We start from the raw sequence: 17,778 nt of genomic DNA on the forward strand, positions 1-17,778 counted from the left end.
TCTTAAGACCACAGAACACTCTACCTGCATTAAAAAGTGACCAGGACAGGCCTTCCCTACCTGAAACTCAGACCATCTATTGGAACACAACTTTAATCAGGAAGAAGATAACCAACAAGGCACTAAAATTTAACAGTGTCTTCTCATAGACAGTTCCATAAAAAAAAGGCAGAACCACAAGACAGTACTAATTTTGACACTAATTAATTTCTCTATAGTAAGAGTTGACTGGGATTTGGTCCAATCTCTCCATCTCTGCCCAAATAAACACACAAAACCAAAAGTAAAAAGGTGCAGGACACCAACAGCCACACAGCAGTGGTCACTAGCCCCAAACCACACCAGAGAGCCAGCAGAGGATAGGGCTTTCAAGCTTCAGCTTGTCCATTTATTCTTTTTTAGTGTGGCCCTTGTTTTCAAATGATACAAACTAAAAAAGCATATTCATAGGTCAGATGGTACTAAAAAACATTCTGGAAAATCTCTGTGGGTAAAAAAACTACACAAGAGTGAACAAGCCATAAAGGCCATGACAAGACAGAACAGCTGGACAGCCTCAACAGTTTGGAAATATAATAGCAGTAAAAAACACAGAAGTAAACAAGTTACAGGAGGAGCTTCCAGATGAAACTGGAAAACCCCACACACAGTCAAAACCTGAAGCACTGAAATCTTCACCAGCCAACACAACAAAGAAGTATACAGTAAAGTATCCTAGAAAGAATGAGATCTACCAGAAAAACTGAGAGAACCATTTCTGGGACAATACACAACATTCTGTCGTTCCATGCTGGAGATGGAACTTCAAGATTACCTGGACACCAAAGTAATATCAATGGGAAAGCAGAAGGTCTAGACTATACAACAATTATCAGACTCATGCTCATGTGTGTGGGTTTCAAGGGTCAAGAATAAAACAATTTAGGTAACAATAGCATGTAAATCCATTAAGAACACATTTTAAAAGTGTGAAGTAATGAATTACCTAGAAGCAAAGGGGAGCAATCTAGAAAATGCTAGACTTGAGAACTAAGCATCTCTGCTTGATACATTTGATCTCTCAGAGAGAACAGAGAAACTCAGAAAATCATATGAAGAAAATCTACTGGTGAAAAAGGAAAATGAGGACAACCTCCTAAGGGATTTCAAGGTTTCCAACAGAAGCATAGAGACAGTGTTTCATCAAGAGTCACATGGCAACTAAAGAGTTCCAAGTACTTCAACAGCATCCTACACAAACAAAAAAAAAAAAGCTAAGAATTACAAAGGAAGATAAAAAACAGATCAGAAAGCAAAGGTAAGACAAAAGTCACAGAGTGGGGAAAAGTCTGCCCACAAAGTCACCCAGGATCTTGAGCAAGTTCCAGCTAGAAAACTCGGAAGGTTCATGTAAATAGCAAAACAACAAGAGAGGTTAAGAGCTTTTTATGTGAGATAAAAAGAACAGAAACCAAATGTATTTGGGAAGATAAAGAATTCTGCATACTCCTACATTTTAGAAATTACTCATCTATGTGTAACTACTGAAGAAAGGATTTCCTAAGGACAGCCGCTTCTCCTCATTTCTCACACGATGCTCACAAAGGCAGCCATTGATTGCAGGTGAAGGGCACAGAGAGCAGCTAAGAAAAACATTTTTCTCTGAAAGCTTCCCACTTAAGCCTGGAAAGCCATTGTTAATGGCCCCACAGTACTGCAGGCTCTGAGGACTGCTTCATTTGCACACAGTGACAACTGAAGACCTGGATGCCAAATATTTATCCCCAATGCTGCAGAAAGGGTTTCTGTGCAGACTTTGACAGGTCAAAGGCATCTGCCCCCTCTATTGCCATCTCTCTCACAGTATGTGACTTCTGCTCCCTCAGAAATAGAGGTCCCAAGACCTTGCTCTGAAGTAAGAGAACAAAGTTATTTCATCTTTGAAATTTGTGACTTGGAACCATCCAAAATGCTCTGGCCTACTCAGTGCGTCAGCACTGAAACCCAACTTCATCTTCACAACACTGAAGCACATTGTCCCCATCTGCAGGTAAAGACAGCTGCTTTGCCTTGCTCCCAAACCTGTCAAAAACCCACACAAATGGCAAGTGAGGAGAAATCTGGAGACTTACACGACAAAGAGGATAAAATCAAATCATTCAGAGTCCATACGGCTGTTATGCAGAAAAAACTCCTAAACTAAACAACTTGAAAAATACTGTAAAAGGTTTTCAATCGGTTGAAAGGCACACACAAAACAAGTGTTTCAATTCAGCTGAGGCCACCTTCAGAGCACAGAATACAGTCAGTCCTCCTCCTTTACACAACCAGTAATAAAATAGTAATTTTGTGACAAAAAGTTTTTGTCAGAGCCAGATTAGCTGGTATTTTGCTCAACTGACAAAGCAGAGGCGGTAATGGATGCTCATTTAGAAAGTTCTTACACACAAAAGCCTCCATAACTTATGTTAGATCCTATGGGGTCCTCTGCAAGCCTGGCATCTGCTGCAAACTCAAACACTTAAAAGTCAGCAAATAAATATCTGCACACTAAATATTTAGCCCAGTTGCCGAGGGGGTCCTCTGAAATCACACAGTGCCATGAGTAAACAGAAGAGCTGGAAGAGGTAACAGCAGGAAAATTCTAGCTCCAACCAAAGAACCAAAAGGTATTTTACTGCTGCATATTGCAAAAGGAGAGAGAGTTACCAGGCAGCCACTAAATACAACTTCACTTCAGTTTACAAGTACAATACCTGATGGGAAAGGTGTTAATTTTAAAGAACTAACACAACTGCATGTTTGCCTTCGCTAAGAAAATTATATTCAGGATGAAAAAAAAAAAAAAAAAGTGTGCTAGGGTTGAAATAGAATTCTGCTAGTTCAGGACTTTATTTTGGGAGTCCTGTAAGTAACAATTTAAGAGTACTAAATTCCACAGAGTCATTTATATCATCTCCCTTCAGAAACAAAGTATGCCTCTAATTTTGAAATTCCTAGAATAAGTATAATCCATTCCCTCATCTGAAACTTGTCCAGAAGTAAAAGCAGTAAGAAAATACTTTGTTCTTTAGAGAGCAGCAAACTAACAGCAGTAGCCAAGCACAGGCTGAATATACCACCCAAGGATTGCTGTGGAGTTTAAGGGCATTTTTCCTGTAAAATGTCAGCCAGATTGATGGCTGGGAAAACACAAGGACAGCTGCCAAACCTGTGGAAAAGCTATTTCCTCTGGTAGGGGGCCAGTGCCTCTGACAGGCAGCAAATGGTGGGGAAAAATCCTGAGGACACAGAACCACCCAGCCCATGGTCACTCTGCACACACCCTCTGCCAGTAGGAAGGATATGAACTCCCAGCTTGCCAGAACCTCTTTTGGCACTTGGGCAGTGATGCAGGTGCTCACCATTTCTCTGCCACCAGCAGAGAGCTCTACATTCTGTTTGGATGATGTCATCAAAACTCTAAATTTGGGAACAACTCCCTCATAAGCTTTCAGTAATAAAATGGTGCAGCCCAGAAAAAAAGCTCCAAATATTAAGCTCTCCATGTATTTTCTGGAGCTGAGAAATAGAACACTGAAGCAAAATTTTGTCTGAGATAGTATGAAGCACAAGACAAAGTACAAAACATATAATCCTTATATCACTTAAAACACTTCTTTCAGCCACTGTTATCAGCATTAAGTCAATTTCACAAGTTTCATGCTATAAAAAGTACATATTTTTATGTCATTAAGAAATAGTAATCTACATACCAATACTCACTTCCATTTATCTATCACTAGAGGTTAAGTCAAAGCCTTTACATATCAGAGTAGCTGCTGACAAAGGATTACTCTGAGGCCTGAGAATGCTACACAGCTCCTATTCAGCCTTGCTTCATGTGGAAACAAAAGGTTATGACCTGGTCTTGCACAGCTGCCTCTCCCATACTGACTTCAACCAGGTACATGATATGACTTTAGTTACCTGTGACACAACAATCCTATAGAAAGTTCACTGTAGTAGGAATGATCTCTCAAAGTACCATTTCAGAACAGGTTTCACTGACTTCTCAGTGACCTCTCAACTCTTCAAGTTTAACAGTAGTGTGCCTTGATCTCAAATAAGGTCACTTGGCATCAAGTTCTCTAAGTGAACTATACTGTACAGAAAAACATTTTCTTTATCAAGTTGGATGGCCCCTGGAATGGTACCAACTAGGCATCACACAGGGAAAGTCATCAAATTTTACTTTCTGTAGCAGGACTTGATATAAGCAGTTCCTTATCACTGCAAGCAACTTCCATTCTACACCATTCATGCCATACACATAGTATTTCACCAAGCCCTGCAATTACCCATCTCTTCTCTAAACCAGACAGCACTGAGGGAATCTGTGTCACGTTTACAGGCTTCTGTAATTGTCTTTTGTTGGTCAGCTATTTCTATACCCTTTTTAAGGGGGAACTACCAGAACTCTGAGCATTCACTATTGGTAGGTTTGGGAACACACTCCAAGATCCTTTCTGTTCTACAACAGCAAAGGACAGATTATTTGTTTCACTGTGCAGTGTGCAGAGGTAGTTTTTTAAGCACACTAGCTCAACACAAATAGCACTTTTGCCTCCTAAGCACTATAGAAACCCTAAGCTATTTAATCCTTAAACAACCTGTTTGAAACAGGCTTCAAAACACACTCTTGCTAAGAAAAGAAACCAGCAGCAGAACCACTGAAGAATATTTATATTTGAGATTTTCTCTCCTTGAAAATAACCAAAACAAGGCAAGCCACAACAGCCAGTGAGAACCAGGCTTTCACAGAGAACATGTGGTCACTAAAGCCTAGCAAACAAGCTGCAAAAAATAACAGAAACCTTTAGAACATGCTTGCTTACTTTGCCAGGCAATGCTGTCCTGGCCACGTGCCATCTTCATTTTTCACTTCTATTAAAACAACCTGAAAGAGAGTGCAGGTAATAAAGGTAACTGCAAGTCTGTTACACATTTTGCAAAAGCATTAGCAAATCCCATTGTCAATGTTTGCTCAAAGTACATACAAGCAAGTGAAAAAAAATACACATCAGCAAAAGCACTACATGAAACAAAAACAAAACGAACAAAAAAAAAAGAAAAAAAAAAGAAAAAAAAAAGAAAAAAAGTTATGCTCCTTACCTGACCCTGATAGAGCCCTGCATCTTGCACTGTGCTATCCATCTTGCTGAGCTGCTCATAAGTGTTACTCATATACCTGTTCCATAGCCTGGTTTCCTTCTCAGCTGGGATATTGAATAGTTTTCTCATTTCTTTTTCGATGGTAGCTGTTCAGGAAAAAGTAAAAACATCAAAATTCTTAAAACATGAGTGCTTTTGGAAAAACACTAAGACATTCCTTCAGCAGGAAGTACATCACTTATGCTTCAAGATCCTTCAAGAAGAAAACCTATCATGGAAGTTATAATTGCTCATATAGTTTGTAAGTCTGAAAAAATGGAAAACTGCTGTTTTCAGTCATGCATTTGTCTGTCAAGCCCTCAAACCAACAACAAGCAGAACACTTGGAGAACTTTGTGCCCAAAGGCCAACTTCTCTTAATCTGAAAACACAGGTTCAAGTTTTCAGTTACTACTGTCAAGCTGTCCATAAAGATGCTGCGCCGGTTTTGCATGGCCTGCTCTTTGGTAGTGGGGGAGGCCACAGAGGAGGCTCCTGTGGGAAGCTGCTGGAAGCTTCCACCATGTCCAGCAGAAGATGATAAACTGACTAGACTTCCATGCCCTGTTGGTGGGAAGGAGGGAGGGGCTGGGGGAAGAAAAGGTGTTTTTAAAGGCTTATTTTTACTTCTCATTATCCTCCTGTGATTCTGTTAATAATAGATTCACTTTGTATCTCTTGTTGAGCCGGTTTGACCCTTGCAGTGTTTTCTCCCAGTCCTTATCTCAACTCATTAACCCTTCACTAATTTTCTTCTCTCCTCTGCCCAGCTGTGACAGGGGAGGGTGAGTGAGCAGTTTTTAAGGGCGCCTGGCATTTGGCCAGTGTCATACCACAACAGATGCTTTTTTCAGTTTAGTAATGTAGATACAGGACAGCTGACATTTAGCATTTTTACATGTGAAAAATATAGCAATGAGAGAGAGAGAAAAGTCAGATTTGCTCCAATCTGGAGGTTCTGGAGGGCAGAGATTATCACCTGAGACAGCCTCAGAGCACAGCTTCATCTATCAGAGAACTACTCACCAACAGTATCTGCCTTGCTGAAGTGGCAGCTGATGACATTGTCGGGATCGCTGCTCTCGCACAGCTTCAGCTCCAGGAGATAAACCTCAACCTTATAGTGCTTCACAAACAGCCCATACTCCACCACCTGCACACAGGGAACAAAGCAACACAAAGCTGCAATACTGAGCACTCCTCTGAAGCACACAGGTCTAAATACTGTGAGCCTTTTGGAGTATTGAGAGTCAAGCCATAAACTGAACACTGCTTTGCTCCTAGATTCAGTCACCAGCTTGTTTGGGGGATTTGTTTGTTTTAAAACAGGAAATCCCAGTGCTTTCCTTCCACAGTGCAAAGTTCCAGAGGTCCATCATCACAGCTGAACTGACCACTAACCACCATGAAAAATACTTGATAACACCAAGCATTCCAGAAGAGAATTACCTTTTGCCTCTAGTCTTTGGTTAAGTTTTATAAAAGAATTAAATCAAGCTGGAACACTGGAGCAAAATCCCTTCTACCAGAAGAGAGCAAACCAAAGCATTAATTTTTCTGCATGGTACACAGAACCTGCCTCATTACTCTCTCCTGGCAAGAACAGAAAAGCACCTCTGAAGTTGTTTTGATGACACTGCTTTATTTCAGAGTACTTTTCAAATCAATTTCACATTTGAGAGAATATTTGAATAGGTACATTTACTCATGCCACTAGCTTCCAGCATATTTTTTTAAAATCTTCCATGAAACTGGACACCATTCTTCACCTAGAGATCATAAAACACATTATGCCAGAAAGAAAAGCACATTTCACAGGTCAGTTATGAGACAACTGCAACGTAACAGGAAGAGTAATTAAGAAAAGAAACCCCCACACCTCAATTCTCTCCAAAGTGCTTGGCAGCTACAAAGCTTCTGAAACTGAGACCATATTTCATTGAAAAAGCTGGAATAATTTTAAGAGTAACAGTGAGAGGCATTTGGACAATGCCCTTAATTTGCTTTAACTTTCAGTCAGACCTGAACTGGTCAGGAGTTGGAACAGATGATTAAGTCCATTCCAACCGAAATATTCCACTCAATTCAGGTGACACCAGACTTGGTATGATCTACACCTAACACATCACAGAAAAAACTACCCAGCTTTGGAAAGAAACAAAGAATTGAGATCTAGACTTACAGTGACAATTCCATTAAATTATGCTTCCATCTTCTGAGGATTGTTGCTTTTAGAAGGTTGTATTAGATATGCAAGATGCTTTAAAGGTAAATAATCAACAAACATATTTGGAAAGATCTTCAGTACTTTGCTGTTACAACAGAAAGTAAAGCCTCCTGTTTAAACAGCTTCTTGACAGGCATGGCAGATTTCTTTTTAAGAAAGAAAAGAAACCAAGCCAAAAGTTTTCCATTTAGTTTTCAGAAAAAAATGTCACTAAACATGACTTCCTGTTCTCCAGTATTCTGCAGTTAGAAACAAATAAGAGACATATTCAGAAATGAAAAGAACTCTTTCCAAGAAGTTCCTGATCAGATCATTGTGTCCATTAGGATGGAGGAATGGAGTCTCTAATCACCTGCAGATGTCTTTTAAACTGCATCTGACCAGCTTCCTTGTTCTCTGCCAAAGTACAGCTCATGTCATGCCACTGAACAGCAATCTCAGCACAACCCAGCTGCTGAGGGAGCACATTAATAAACCTTCCCACAGGACTCTATAGATGACTGCCCAAAAATATGGTTTGAGACTACCAAAAGAAACCTGAACCACAAATAAATCTAATCTAATCCTTCTGGACTTGGCTCTGATCATCAAACACAGAGATGGAAGAAATATCTTTTAAAACCATCAAGATGTCTGAAAATCGCTTCCCAGATCCTACTTTTATGGGTATTTTCATGTATGAATTACAGTTGATCCATCTTTAGGAAAAGTCTTAAGGCACTCAAGGACCACAAGTTTAAGTGCTTGACTTTTAATGCTATCTGGGGAGTACTGTAACCAGATCCTGCCCACATCCTACTCAGGTGCAGCAGTGCAGCTTCTGTGTCTCACTGACTTACTGGATTTTTGTAAGATGCTGTTACATCCCCCAAACCTACTACTCTGCCATATTTTAGCATCTTCTTAAATATATAAACCCCCTTCAGTTATCAGGGTAACAACAGAGACTGACAGTTTCACAGCAATTCCAAACTTGAAAAATTTACTCTTAACTAGACCCAGAATAACCTGGCATGTTCAGGTCTGCAAACCAGCACAAGCTCTGAGCTCTACCCCTTGGTGATTGCACCACTGAAAGCAGCATCAGATACACCAACAAAAGGCCCACGCAGTTAAGCCCAAGTGTTTCCCCAACAGCTCCCAAATCTCTTGTCAGCTTTCAGATTTTCAGAAAAGGGAGTGTGCAATGACATGCCAGGTTTTGTGACAGCAATCAGCCAGCTCACCAAGGAAAGCTCCCTCACTTGGAGAGGCACTGATCACTAAGAGTACCAGTTCTCCCTCTCAGCACAGACTTGCAATTTCTCAAGATGTTACATGTTTCTCAAAAGCCACATCTCTTTCACATGCTGTAATTATTTTCTCCTCTCCTACTTCTTGCTTCCATGGGAGTTCTGTCAACTCAGCTGAGTGAACCTGAGGTAACCAGGTGATCCTGGGTTAACTCACCAGTCTTGAAGACATCAGAATTTCTTACTAGGTGCAATTTCCAGCCCACACTGAATGAAAACGTTCCAGCACTTCCTGATCTTACTTCCCTTCTGGTGCCACACTTCTCTAGGTCTTGCACACCTTGAAATAACCCTTACTTACAACACAGTGCTGCTTAAACATAAGTGGTGTTAATTCCACACATAATATCATCACTTTGTGATTAGTTTTTTTAATGAGCCCCACAGACTGGCATTGCTCAATTTTGCCAGTAAAATTGGCTAAAACTAAAATAAAAACAAAAAACCTTTTACCTATACACATTCCAAAAAAAAAAAAAAAAAAAAAAACCAAAAAAACCCAAACAAAACCAAAACACTTGCCAACTTCATCTTCCAGAACAGATTATATATTCAGAATGCATACCTGACTGCATGTGTCAACCAAAAATATGACTTACAGAACAAAACCATATATCCATCTCTTTATAAAGATTTCAGAATCACACAACTTTGGAAGAGAAAACAAGAATCAGCTTACACTCCAGAAGAAGCCTCTAATCCATCTGTACTAAAAGACTCATTCTATCCTGGAAGATAAACTAGTTTAACCAACAACTTACACTCGTCCACAAACTACAAACTATTCCATACTAGTCCAAAGAATCATAACCTGAACAAGGTTCAGGGTTCTTGTCCCAAATAAACCATCAACTCAGAACCCCTGAACATTCAGGCATTTTGGCTGAAATACAGGCAAGTTGTTCCTTCAGACAAGGCAAAAAGACATCACGTTATTATCTCCAAAGAACTACTGAGAACCCTGTCTTAGCTGACATCTGGCAAAACAAACCGTTTAAGTTTGATGGAGATCAAAAAACGAAACCAGGAGGAGGAGAAGCTGATTCAGCCGTACTTACTTTCCTCACAATAGGCTGCTGCCCGTCTATACAGCCGTACCACGCTACTAGCTTGTTCCAGGCTTCGGTGGGCACCAGCACGTAATCCAGCTCATCAATGAGGTGCTCTTTCAAACTCTGAGTTTGCGGATCTAAAAGGGAGACAGACGGCAGAGAGCAGGGCATCAAACAGCACCTTTTTTTCTCCAGCCCCACACAGGACCTGCCAGGACACCGAGGAACGCCAGCGCTCCCAGGGAGGCAGAGCCCGGCCGGTTCCCTCACGCACAGGGCGGTGCGGCCGCGCGCCCTCCGCAGCGCTCGGTTCGAAAGCGAAAGCAGCGCGGGGAAGCTCCCGGCCGAGCCCGAGCCGCGGCCCCGCCGCCCGCAGCACTCACCGCCGAACAGGCCCGAGTTGTCGATGGGCCCCGGGAACAGGCCCGCGTTGTCGACGGGGCCCGGGAAGAGGTTGGGATCGCCGGCGCCGAACATGTCCCAGCTGTCGAAGCCCACATACTTCTTCCATTGCTTGAACCACCGGCTCTCCACCAGGTACCTGCAACACACGGCACCGCCCGGCGGGGCCCCTCAGCGGCGGCGCGGCCCGGCCCGCAGGCCCCGCCGCCCGCAGGGGAGGGGGACGGCGAGGGAGGGGAGACGCGGGTGTGCTCACCAGGACTCGCCGGGCCGGAGGGCCGTGGCGAGGAGCGGGCCCAGCTCGGCCCGCTGCTCCGCCGGGTCCGGCCGGGCCCGTTCCCCGCCGGCCGCGGCCGCCGCCATGTCCGTGCGCGAGACCCGGCGCGGGCGGAGGTCGGAGCGCGCGCGGGCGGGCACGCGCTGGGCGAGTGGGAGGGACCCGCCCCGCCCGCGCGCGCTCCGTGACGGGGTGGGCGGGGCCGCGCGCGCTATGGCGGTGGCCGCCATCTTGCGGCGGCGCCGTGAGGGCGCTTAGGGCGTGGGGTGTCTGAGCGCCTTTACCGGGGCTGCAGGGGGAGGCCGGGGAGCAGGAGCACTCCCCCCGCGGGGATGGACCTCGTCCCCGAGGGAGCTTCGTGGTCGAGAGGCCTCCCGGACCAGCCTCTTTGAGTCCTCAGATAAAAGCACTTCTGCAAATATTGTGCTCCCTTCCGCCTCTGCAGCAGCACCAGCGCAGCCTTCCCCAAGGCTGCTCAGGGTGGCTGCTGCCAGCCCGCTGCTCTGGGCTCCGGACACCGTGTACTTACTTCACTTTCTCAGCAAGAATCTCATCCCTGAATTATGGCTCAGTGAAGGTCGAACCCAAGCTGAAACCTTTACTTCTTCATAAAGATTTTATTTTTTTCTCTCTCTGGCAAAACTGGTGGCAGAACCGTTTGGTTGGACTGTGGTTTCAGTTTTAGACGCTCCATTTTCTCACGTGGAGCACACTGGTGAGGGCGTTGGACTTCAGATTGTTGGGGGAATAAACGGGAGAACGAACGGGTGTGTGTGACCGACTGGGGAGTGCTCGGGAGCTTGGGCACTGCCTCAGGAGAGAGCTGCTTGAGGAGAGGCAGGCACTGATCCCTCCAGTGCATATCCTGTCCTTGAGAAGGAGGGCCCTTGGGAAGAATTCAAAAAGTCTGCCGTAAACAGATGCACCAAAGAAATCCCTTTACCTTATGTGAAAAAGGCAGGGGTGATGTGGGGGTGCTGTGACTGCCTGTGCCAGGAGCGTTCTGGCAGCACCATGGGCAGGTGGGCTCTGCCAGCCTGGCACTGCTGCAGCAACCAGGGAAACGTGATAAAAGCCTTTTATCTTCCTGACAGCAGGGCAAGTCCATTCAGTTAACGCTGAAAGAACCATTTTCTCCTTCCAGTAAGAGTCGAGTGTTGTTACTTCAGTTTTTCTCAGAGGGCAGGGCCCCTTGGGGCTCTAACACACCCTATTATGGCAAGGCTGGGTGTGTTTTTAAAATGAGTCAGCTATTCTGAGATAGTGCTTGTGCGGCTGACCTCAGTCTGCTAATGAATTACTGACTCCTCATAGAAAGTGTGGCAAACAATTAAATTGTTTAATCCAGGCCTTTCTGATTCAGTGCAAGAAAATGACATTGTTCCAGTTTCACTGTAGACAGAGGTGTCTGTGTTCTCCTGGCTCCTCAAGCACTTTCTTTTCAGCCATGGACTTCTGCCCTGATCTCCACCTCATCCCAATGGGTGTGAAAGTGGCACTGACAGCAGCAAAGCCCCCTCAAGTACCACAGGACTGGAGGCAGGTGTTCCCAGCCTGCCTTACTATGGCAATGATAAACACCGTGACTGAAAGCTGCCAAGGAGAAAGGAATTTAAATAGCTGAAAGAACCTTGAAAAGGCTGAGTAAGAAAAGTCTCAGACTCAGGCTGATGGCACTTCTGTTGAGTAGACACTTCTGAACACCACATCTCATCAGCCAGGATTTCAGCAGATAGCCCAGGGTTTGGTGGGCAGAACACTAGGGAATCTGGGAGAGGGAGAAAGGGCCAGGAAGGATAATTTTTCTTGGAACTAGTTAAGACTCCTGACAACTTCAAATATTTGAACTTGTTTAAGTATTTAAGAAGTTGGCAGCAACTATCAGCAGCTAAAGGGGGGAAGAATCACTGGGAGGGGGGACAAGTAGGGGACAAACACTTTCTAGGAAGGAGAGAAAATATGAAACTTTGATGTGCAGAAGAATGGAAAAGCAGGAACACTAACAGAGGGATTAAGTGTTTGCAATTAAAGTGTAGTATAGGAGTGAATATGTGACAGACAGGAGATGTTGAAGGGACAACATCCTCAAGCCACAGAAGCAGCCAATTGTGCTAAAGTAGTATTTATTTTAAGGTTGCCCTCTGAGTCAGTCTGTTTCTCTCTGGAATTACAGAAATAGAACTAGGCTGATTTATAATCCCTGAGGAATTGCCTGAGATTCTTCATGCCTCCCCTCAGCACAGAGCTGCTGCCTGTGGTGAAACGTTCACCTCCTGTCATCTCAACACCAGCCAAGGTTTGGGTGTGAGATCTGTGCAGGGACCGTGCTCCACTGTCCCTGTCACTGCCAGGGAGCTCCAGCCAGTGCTGTCTGTGCTGCAGCCCACTGGACCCCAGAGCCAGCTGCTCCAGGGAATGTTGAAATGAGACTGGGAATAACAAGGCTGGGCAGCTTTCAGCCACGCTGCAGAGATCCTGCTGGTGTGCTTACACTGGAATTGTTCGTTTTCCTGCTGGCATGGCTCGTTTTTGTCCTGGAATCGTGTCACTGTACTGCTTCTGGCACGGCTGTTGCTTTGTTTTTCTGCTAGCACAGCCCCAGCAGTCAGAAGGTAAATAAATCCCTTGGACATAGGCACAGAGTAAACACAGTGGAAGGTGCTTTTCTGAGCAGCAGGCTCGGTGAGAGACCTTTTTTGGCATGATGGAGCTGCAGCAGGTGTTGGGCTCTGCTCCCTGTAGCTGTGGGCCTTGGTCAGAGCCAGAGGCTGGTTAGGAACAGAGGAGGCCCCACTCAAACGCTCGAGTTTGGTGACTCAGGAATGAGGAAGTGCCACAGCTCACGTTGAGAAAGATTTTCAGTGCCCTAGGTTTCTGCTGCTCATGATCCCCTGTACTCTCCACCTATTTCAACATCCTGCATTAATGAGGGAAGTGGAACTAACTGAAAAAATAATCCCCTACACCATGCATCATCTGCTGCAAAGCTTCAATAGCTGCTGAAAACATCCTGTTTTTTTCTATGAAGCTGTTCTGGGATTTAAGAAATCCCCCGGTGAGGATTGCACAATCTGCATTCAAAGCTCGATGACTCAGGGGTAGCAGCAAGCAGGGTGGTGCTGGTTGGAAGGTTTACCCAGTCTCTCCTCAGCCTTGAGGGATCCTCGGATATAGGTACAGTAACAGAGCAACTGTGAATTTGTGAAAAGCTACAAACAAGAAAAAAAACCCTACCAAACTCTCAAATCCTGAGTGTTTTTATTATGAAAACAGTGCATGAATGCTTGAAAGTGTTATGCCTTCCCTTGGAGAGCCCAAGTTTTTTGTCTGGGTTAGGATTCCTCAGTCCCACACCAAGTTTATATGCAGTGCTACAAGGCCTTGTGAGGAGTGGCTTGCAATGAAAATGTGCTCATAGAGCAACTGAAGGAGTGAAAATTTTCCTGTAGGAGTTGAGCTACTGGGCAGAAGGATGGCAGGTGAAATTTGGCACAGGCTCATAAGTTCCCATGGGAAACCAATCATAATTCCAGTAGTTTAGCAGCAGCCTGTAAAACCAGGATTGCTGAGCAGGGCCAATATGTCAGAATTATTACTGAATCACAGAATCATTAAGATGAGAAAAGACCTCCAAGATCATTTGGTACAATTGTAGCAACTTCTCATTAAGTACTTCTCAGTTCCGTGGTTGGCAGGAGTCAAAAAACTGTTATGGAAGAAGTGAAAAAATAAATATTTCCTGGCAGATCTGCACTTGGGAGTGTCATATACAATTCATGTGCTCAAAGGGAAACAAGGACACTCTGAGGCAAGGCTCAGTTCCCATGGGCCAAGTGGTTGAATGGGGTGGTTTGCACTGGGAACATGAACAAACTGGTTTGTCACATGATTCCCTGCATCGTGAGGTGCTGGGGATGCACAAAGGTGCTTCGGGTCTCATGGAGGACTGGGCAAGCATGTGAGGATCTGTGTTGGGCCCCACTGATGCAAAATGGGGTAGAGCCAGTGAGGGGGCAGTGGCTCTGGGACAAGAGGAGGGACAGTGGGTGCTGCTCCTGATCTAGGTCCCCCCAGGCTGCAGAATCACTCATCTCCCTGCCCCAGCAGTTATTAGCCTGTTGTGGCTTGCTGCTGGTAGCCACTGGGAATTCAGCCAGTGTAAAATCATCCCCTGGCCATGTGCCAGTGTGTTCCCTCTGCACAGAAGCCTTAAGGGAGGTCCAGTGAGCACTGGGGCAAGGTCTGTTTGTTCCCCACCACCCTCCCGCTCTGCCAGGCTCGTTACACATGAGGCAGGACATGGTACTGATTCACAGCTTGCAGAGCTCCTGCCCTCGGTTTAGTTCAGCCTGACTGCACGGCCGTGCTCCAAGTCTGCCCCTGTGAGCACCCACGTGGGCTCATGAACAGGTAACACACCCACCACGTTTTACCCAACTCTCCCAGATTTATCAAGCCACAGCCTTAAAGAAACGACACAATTTTTATTCAGAGAATCACAGTGAACTACTGAAACTCACAGCTGCTTGCCCTGGCATACCTTCCCAAACACTCCCGTGCAACTTTTGAAAACATCAAGTACACTTCAAGGATTTGGAAGATGCACCATCACAAGCAAAATCTGCACGAGACATTGGGATTTCTGCCAAAGTAGCGGCTCCCTGCAAGAAAAACAGCCAACAGCAAGGGCAAAGGGCAGAGAACTTTCTAGGCAACCTTCTGCAGAAGCAACTCAATGTCGTCCTGGATCTTGATGGTTTCGAAACTCCGGCTGTAGCGTTTGAAGGGCACGCCGTCGGGGCCGATGAGGAACTTCTCGAAGTTCCAGGCGATGTCATTGCGGCAGACCGGGGACCAGATGATGTACTGCGGGTTGGTCATCAGCGAGGAGGGGTCGTCGTGCGGGAAGGGCAGCGCCTCTTTCAGGAAGGTGAAGAGAGGGTGCGCGTCCTTCCCGTTCACCTCGCACTTCTCGAACATCATGAAATTCGGCTTGAAGCCGTTGCCAGGACGAACGTGCTCGAGCATGGGAAGGATCTCATCGTTGGTGCAGTTTTCCTAAGGAAGTAAAGGTAAACCCGCCCCGAGCACGGCCTGTGAGAGCCCGGCCGGGAGGGGCGGCTCCACCCCGCTCCCCGGCCCCGCTCCCCGGCCCCGCTCCCCGGCCCCGCTCCCCGGCCTACCTGGTGACCGAACTGGTTGCAGGGGAAGCCGAGAACCTGGAGCCCGCGGGGGCCGTAGCGCTGCTGCAGCTCGTTGAGCTGCAGGAAGTCGCGCGTGGTCGTGCCTCAGAGCGACGCCACATTGGCCACCAGCAGCACCTTGCCCCGCAGCGAGCCCAGCGACAGCGGCTTCGCCGCGCCCAGGGGCTTCGCCGACAGCCCCTCCAGCCCCGCCGGACGCCCGCCCGCTCCTGTCGCCGCCATGGTGCGCAATGCCGGGGGAGCGACCCCGCTCCCGCCCTNGGCCCGCCCCGAGCCGCTCCCGAGCGCTGCCCCGCGCGGGCATCGCCCCCCGCGGGGCCCGCCCGCGCCTCACGGGCTTGGCGGGGCGCGGAGAGCCCGCCCGGGCCTGCTCTGAAGGGCTCGGGGGGCTTTGATCAGTGAAATGCGCAGAGCGGGGTGTTTTTAAAACCCACAGCTAACGGGGAGGTATCACGGATCCTCGGAAACGCTGTGGAAAAGCAGTAAAACACAGAGTTGCAGCCTTCGTAGTGACACGGCCACCCGCGTCCAGGGGTGGCACAGTGTGGCACCAAGGCTGCAGCATTCTCCGAGGACACCACTGCCACCGAGCTTGGCTTTGGGGAGAGAAATCCCTCCAGTTTGTGCTTCAGGAAGAGGAACAGGAGTGGCACAAGAAAGAGGGCCAACAAATTCTCTTCTTCACTCCTATATTTTTTCCACCTCATTGAGGCTGGTGAAGTCTACACACAGGGTTACAACTTGGTATATCCTCACTAGATAAAGAGAATTAGGCTCCTTTTTGAACTTCAGGGGTTGTTTTCCCCCATCCTTGGCTTTTCCATTTCTTGCCTAACTGCTTCAGTCTGTTTGCATGATGTTAGATCTTGCAGTATTGACTGCTCTGTTCCCCACAGACTGAAGGCAGCCCTAAGTGAACTGCGCTGTTTCTTGTGCTCACACCAAGCGAGTGACCAGGCTGTCCCTCCACAGGTCTTTGTGAACCACTGTCCTCCCCCAGAGCACCCTGTGAAGAGGCAGGTGGGGGTCAGGCCTTGTGTCCATGTGCATGGGTCGGACCAGCAGGGTCTGTGGAGCAGCACAGCCCTGCAGGAACAAAGAACCAGGGCCTCAGCTCCAGTGCAGCTCCCAGGGGAAACAGGGAGCCCCTGCTGAGGCTCCTGCCAGCATCTGCGCCAAGTGAGCTCCTTTCACAACAGCCCAAGGTCAGACAGCTGCTTATCAGCCCTGGCCACCAGCCAAGGCAGCCTGGGCCCCGCGCGGGGGGATGCGCTCGGCCCCCCCGTGCTGTCTGCTCGCTTTCGTGCTTGGGAGCAGGGACTTGTCACGAAATGCCAGCTGTCACTAACAGGCACCACATAATGCTGCCTCTCTGCTCTGGGTGCCCAGGTGACTGACTGCAGGATCTGGGGGGTTGCTTGGAGCCACTCTTGGCACCTGCCCCAATGACTGGGAACTGGAATAGTTCCAGTTCCCAGCTGTGGTAAGTTTTGGGGACTTTTCTGATTATCTTGCATCTTTGGGGACCTGCAGTGTATTGCAGCAGCGATGGCAGGAGCCATGTCAAGTGTCCTGAGAGAAATCAGTGCTGGAAAACGGCTGATGAGCAGAGGCACATGATCCATGTTTGCTCTTGAAAAAATTGACAGTTACAGTCAACACAGACTCCTCCTCACCCACCCGTGGGCACAGCGAGCCACAGCTCCTGAAGAGGAATTTCCCTTCAGGGTGACCTCTAGGGTGGGGCCACATCTCTGCTGCCACTTTTGACCTCAGACTGGCACCTTCACTCTTCTGTCTGGTCCCAGGGAATTACTCTGAAGTAGGGGAGTTTACTTCTGGGGCCCTGCCTTTCCAGAGAAGCTCAGGTTAGGGCTTTCCCTTCCTTGATGAGCAAGTTTTAAGGGTACAGAATGAACTTCCTTGTTGGCTCAGAGCTATGGCCTGTGCCTGGACACATTCTGTGCAGCCTACTCAGCTGGGATCCAGAGGAGTGCCAGAAGCTCCAAGGGGACCAGACGGGTTCAGGGGACCCCTTTTGGGCTGTGTGACAAATGACAGTTCTCCTAAAAGGTAAAAAAAAATTGCTGTTTAACAGCAACAGTGGTGAGTAATGACAAGGCCACCAAACCACACCTTCTGGCCTCCTGCC

At 46.9% G+C, this 17,778-nt stretch overlaps 2 protein-coding genes across 3 annotated transcripts in view; both read right to left on the bottom strand.

The window, feature by feature from the left end:
- Window positions 1-10,667, bottom strand: part of USP4 (ubiquitin specific peptidase 4) — a 31,386-nt gene extending 20,719 nt beyond the window's left edge. For both annotated transcript variants that reach the window (XM_041425509.1, XM_041425508.1), the window contains exons 1-6: window positions 10,402-10,667; window positions 10,127-10,284; window positions 9,750-9,880; window positions 6,199-6,325; window positions 5,134-5,279; window positions 4,857-4,918 (exon numbers count right to left, since the gene is read on the bottom strand). In XM_041425509.1, coding sequence (XP_041281443.1) covers window positions 4,857-4,918; window positions 5,134-5,279; window positions 6,199-6,325; window positions 9,750-9,880; window positions 10,127-10,284; window positions 10,402-10,652 — 875 coding nt within the window. In that variant the 5' untranslated portion in view covers window positions 10,653-10,667. The remainder of the gene's footprint in view (window positions 1-4,856; window positions 4,919-5,133; window positions 5,280-6,198; window positions 6,326-9,749; window positions 9,881-10,126; window positions 10,285-10,401) is intronic.
- A 4,219-nt stretch (window positions 10,668-14,886) lies between these two features.
- On the bottom strand, window positions 14,887-15,893 carry GPX1 (glutathione peroxidase 1). Its single transcript, XM_041425510.1, has 2 exons — window positions 15,606-15,893; window positions 14,887-15,480 (listed from the first exon to the last, which is right to left on the bottom strand). Exons 1-2 carry the CDS (start codon window positions 15,846-15,848, stop codon window positions 15,130-15,132), a joined length of 594 nt encoding a protein of 197 aa, XP_041281444.1. The 5' UTR covers window positions 15,849-15,893; the 3' UTR covers window positions 14,887-15,129.
- Window positions 15,894-17,778: the final 1,885 nt, after the last annotated feature.

This window comes from Onychostruthus taczanowskii, unplaced genomic scaffold (genome assembly GCF_017590055.1).
Source record: "Onychostruthus taczanowskii isolate IOZ18803 unplaced genomic scaffold, ASM1759005v1 scaffold9, whole genome shotgun sequence".
Classification (NCBI taxonomy): Eukaryota; Metazoa; Chordata; class Aves; order Passeriformes; family Passeridae; genus Onychostruthus; species Onychostruthus taczanowskii.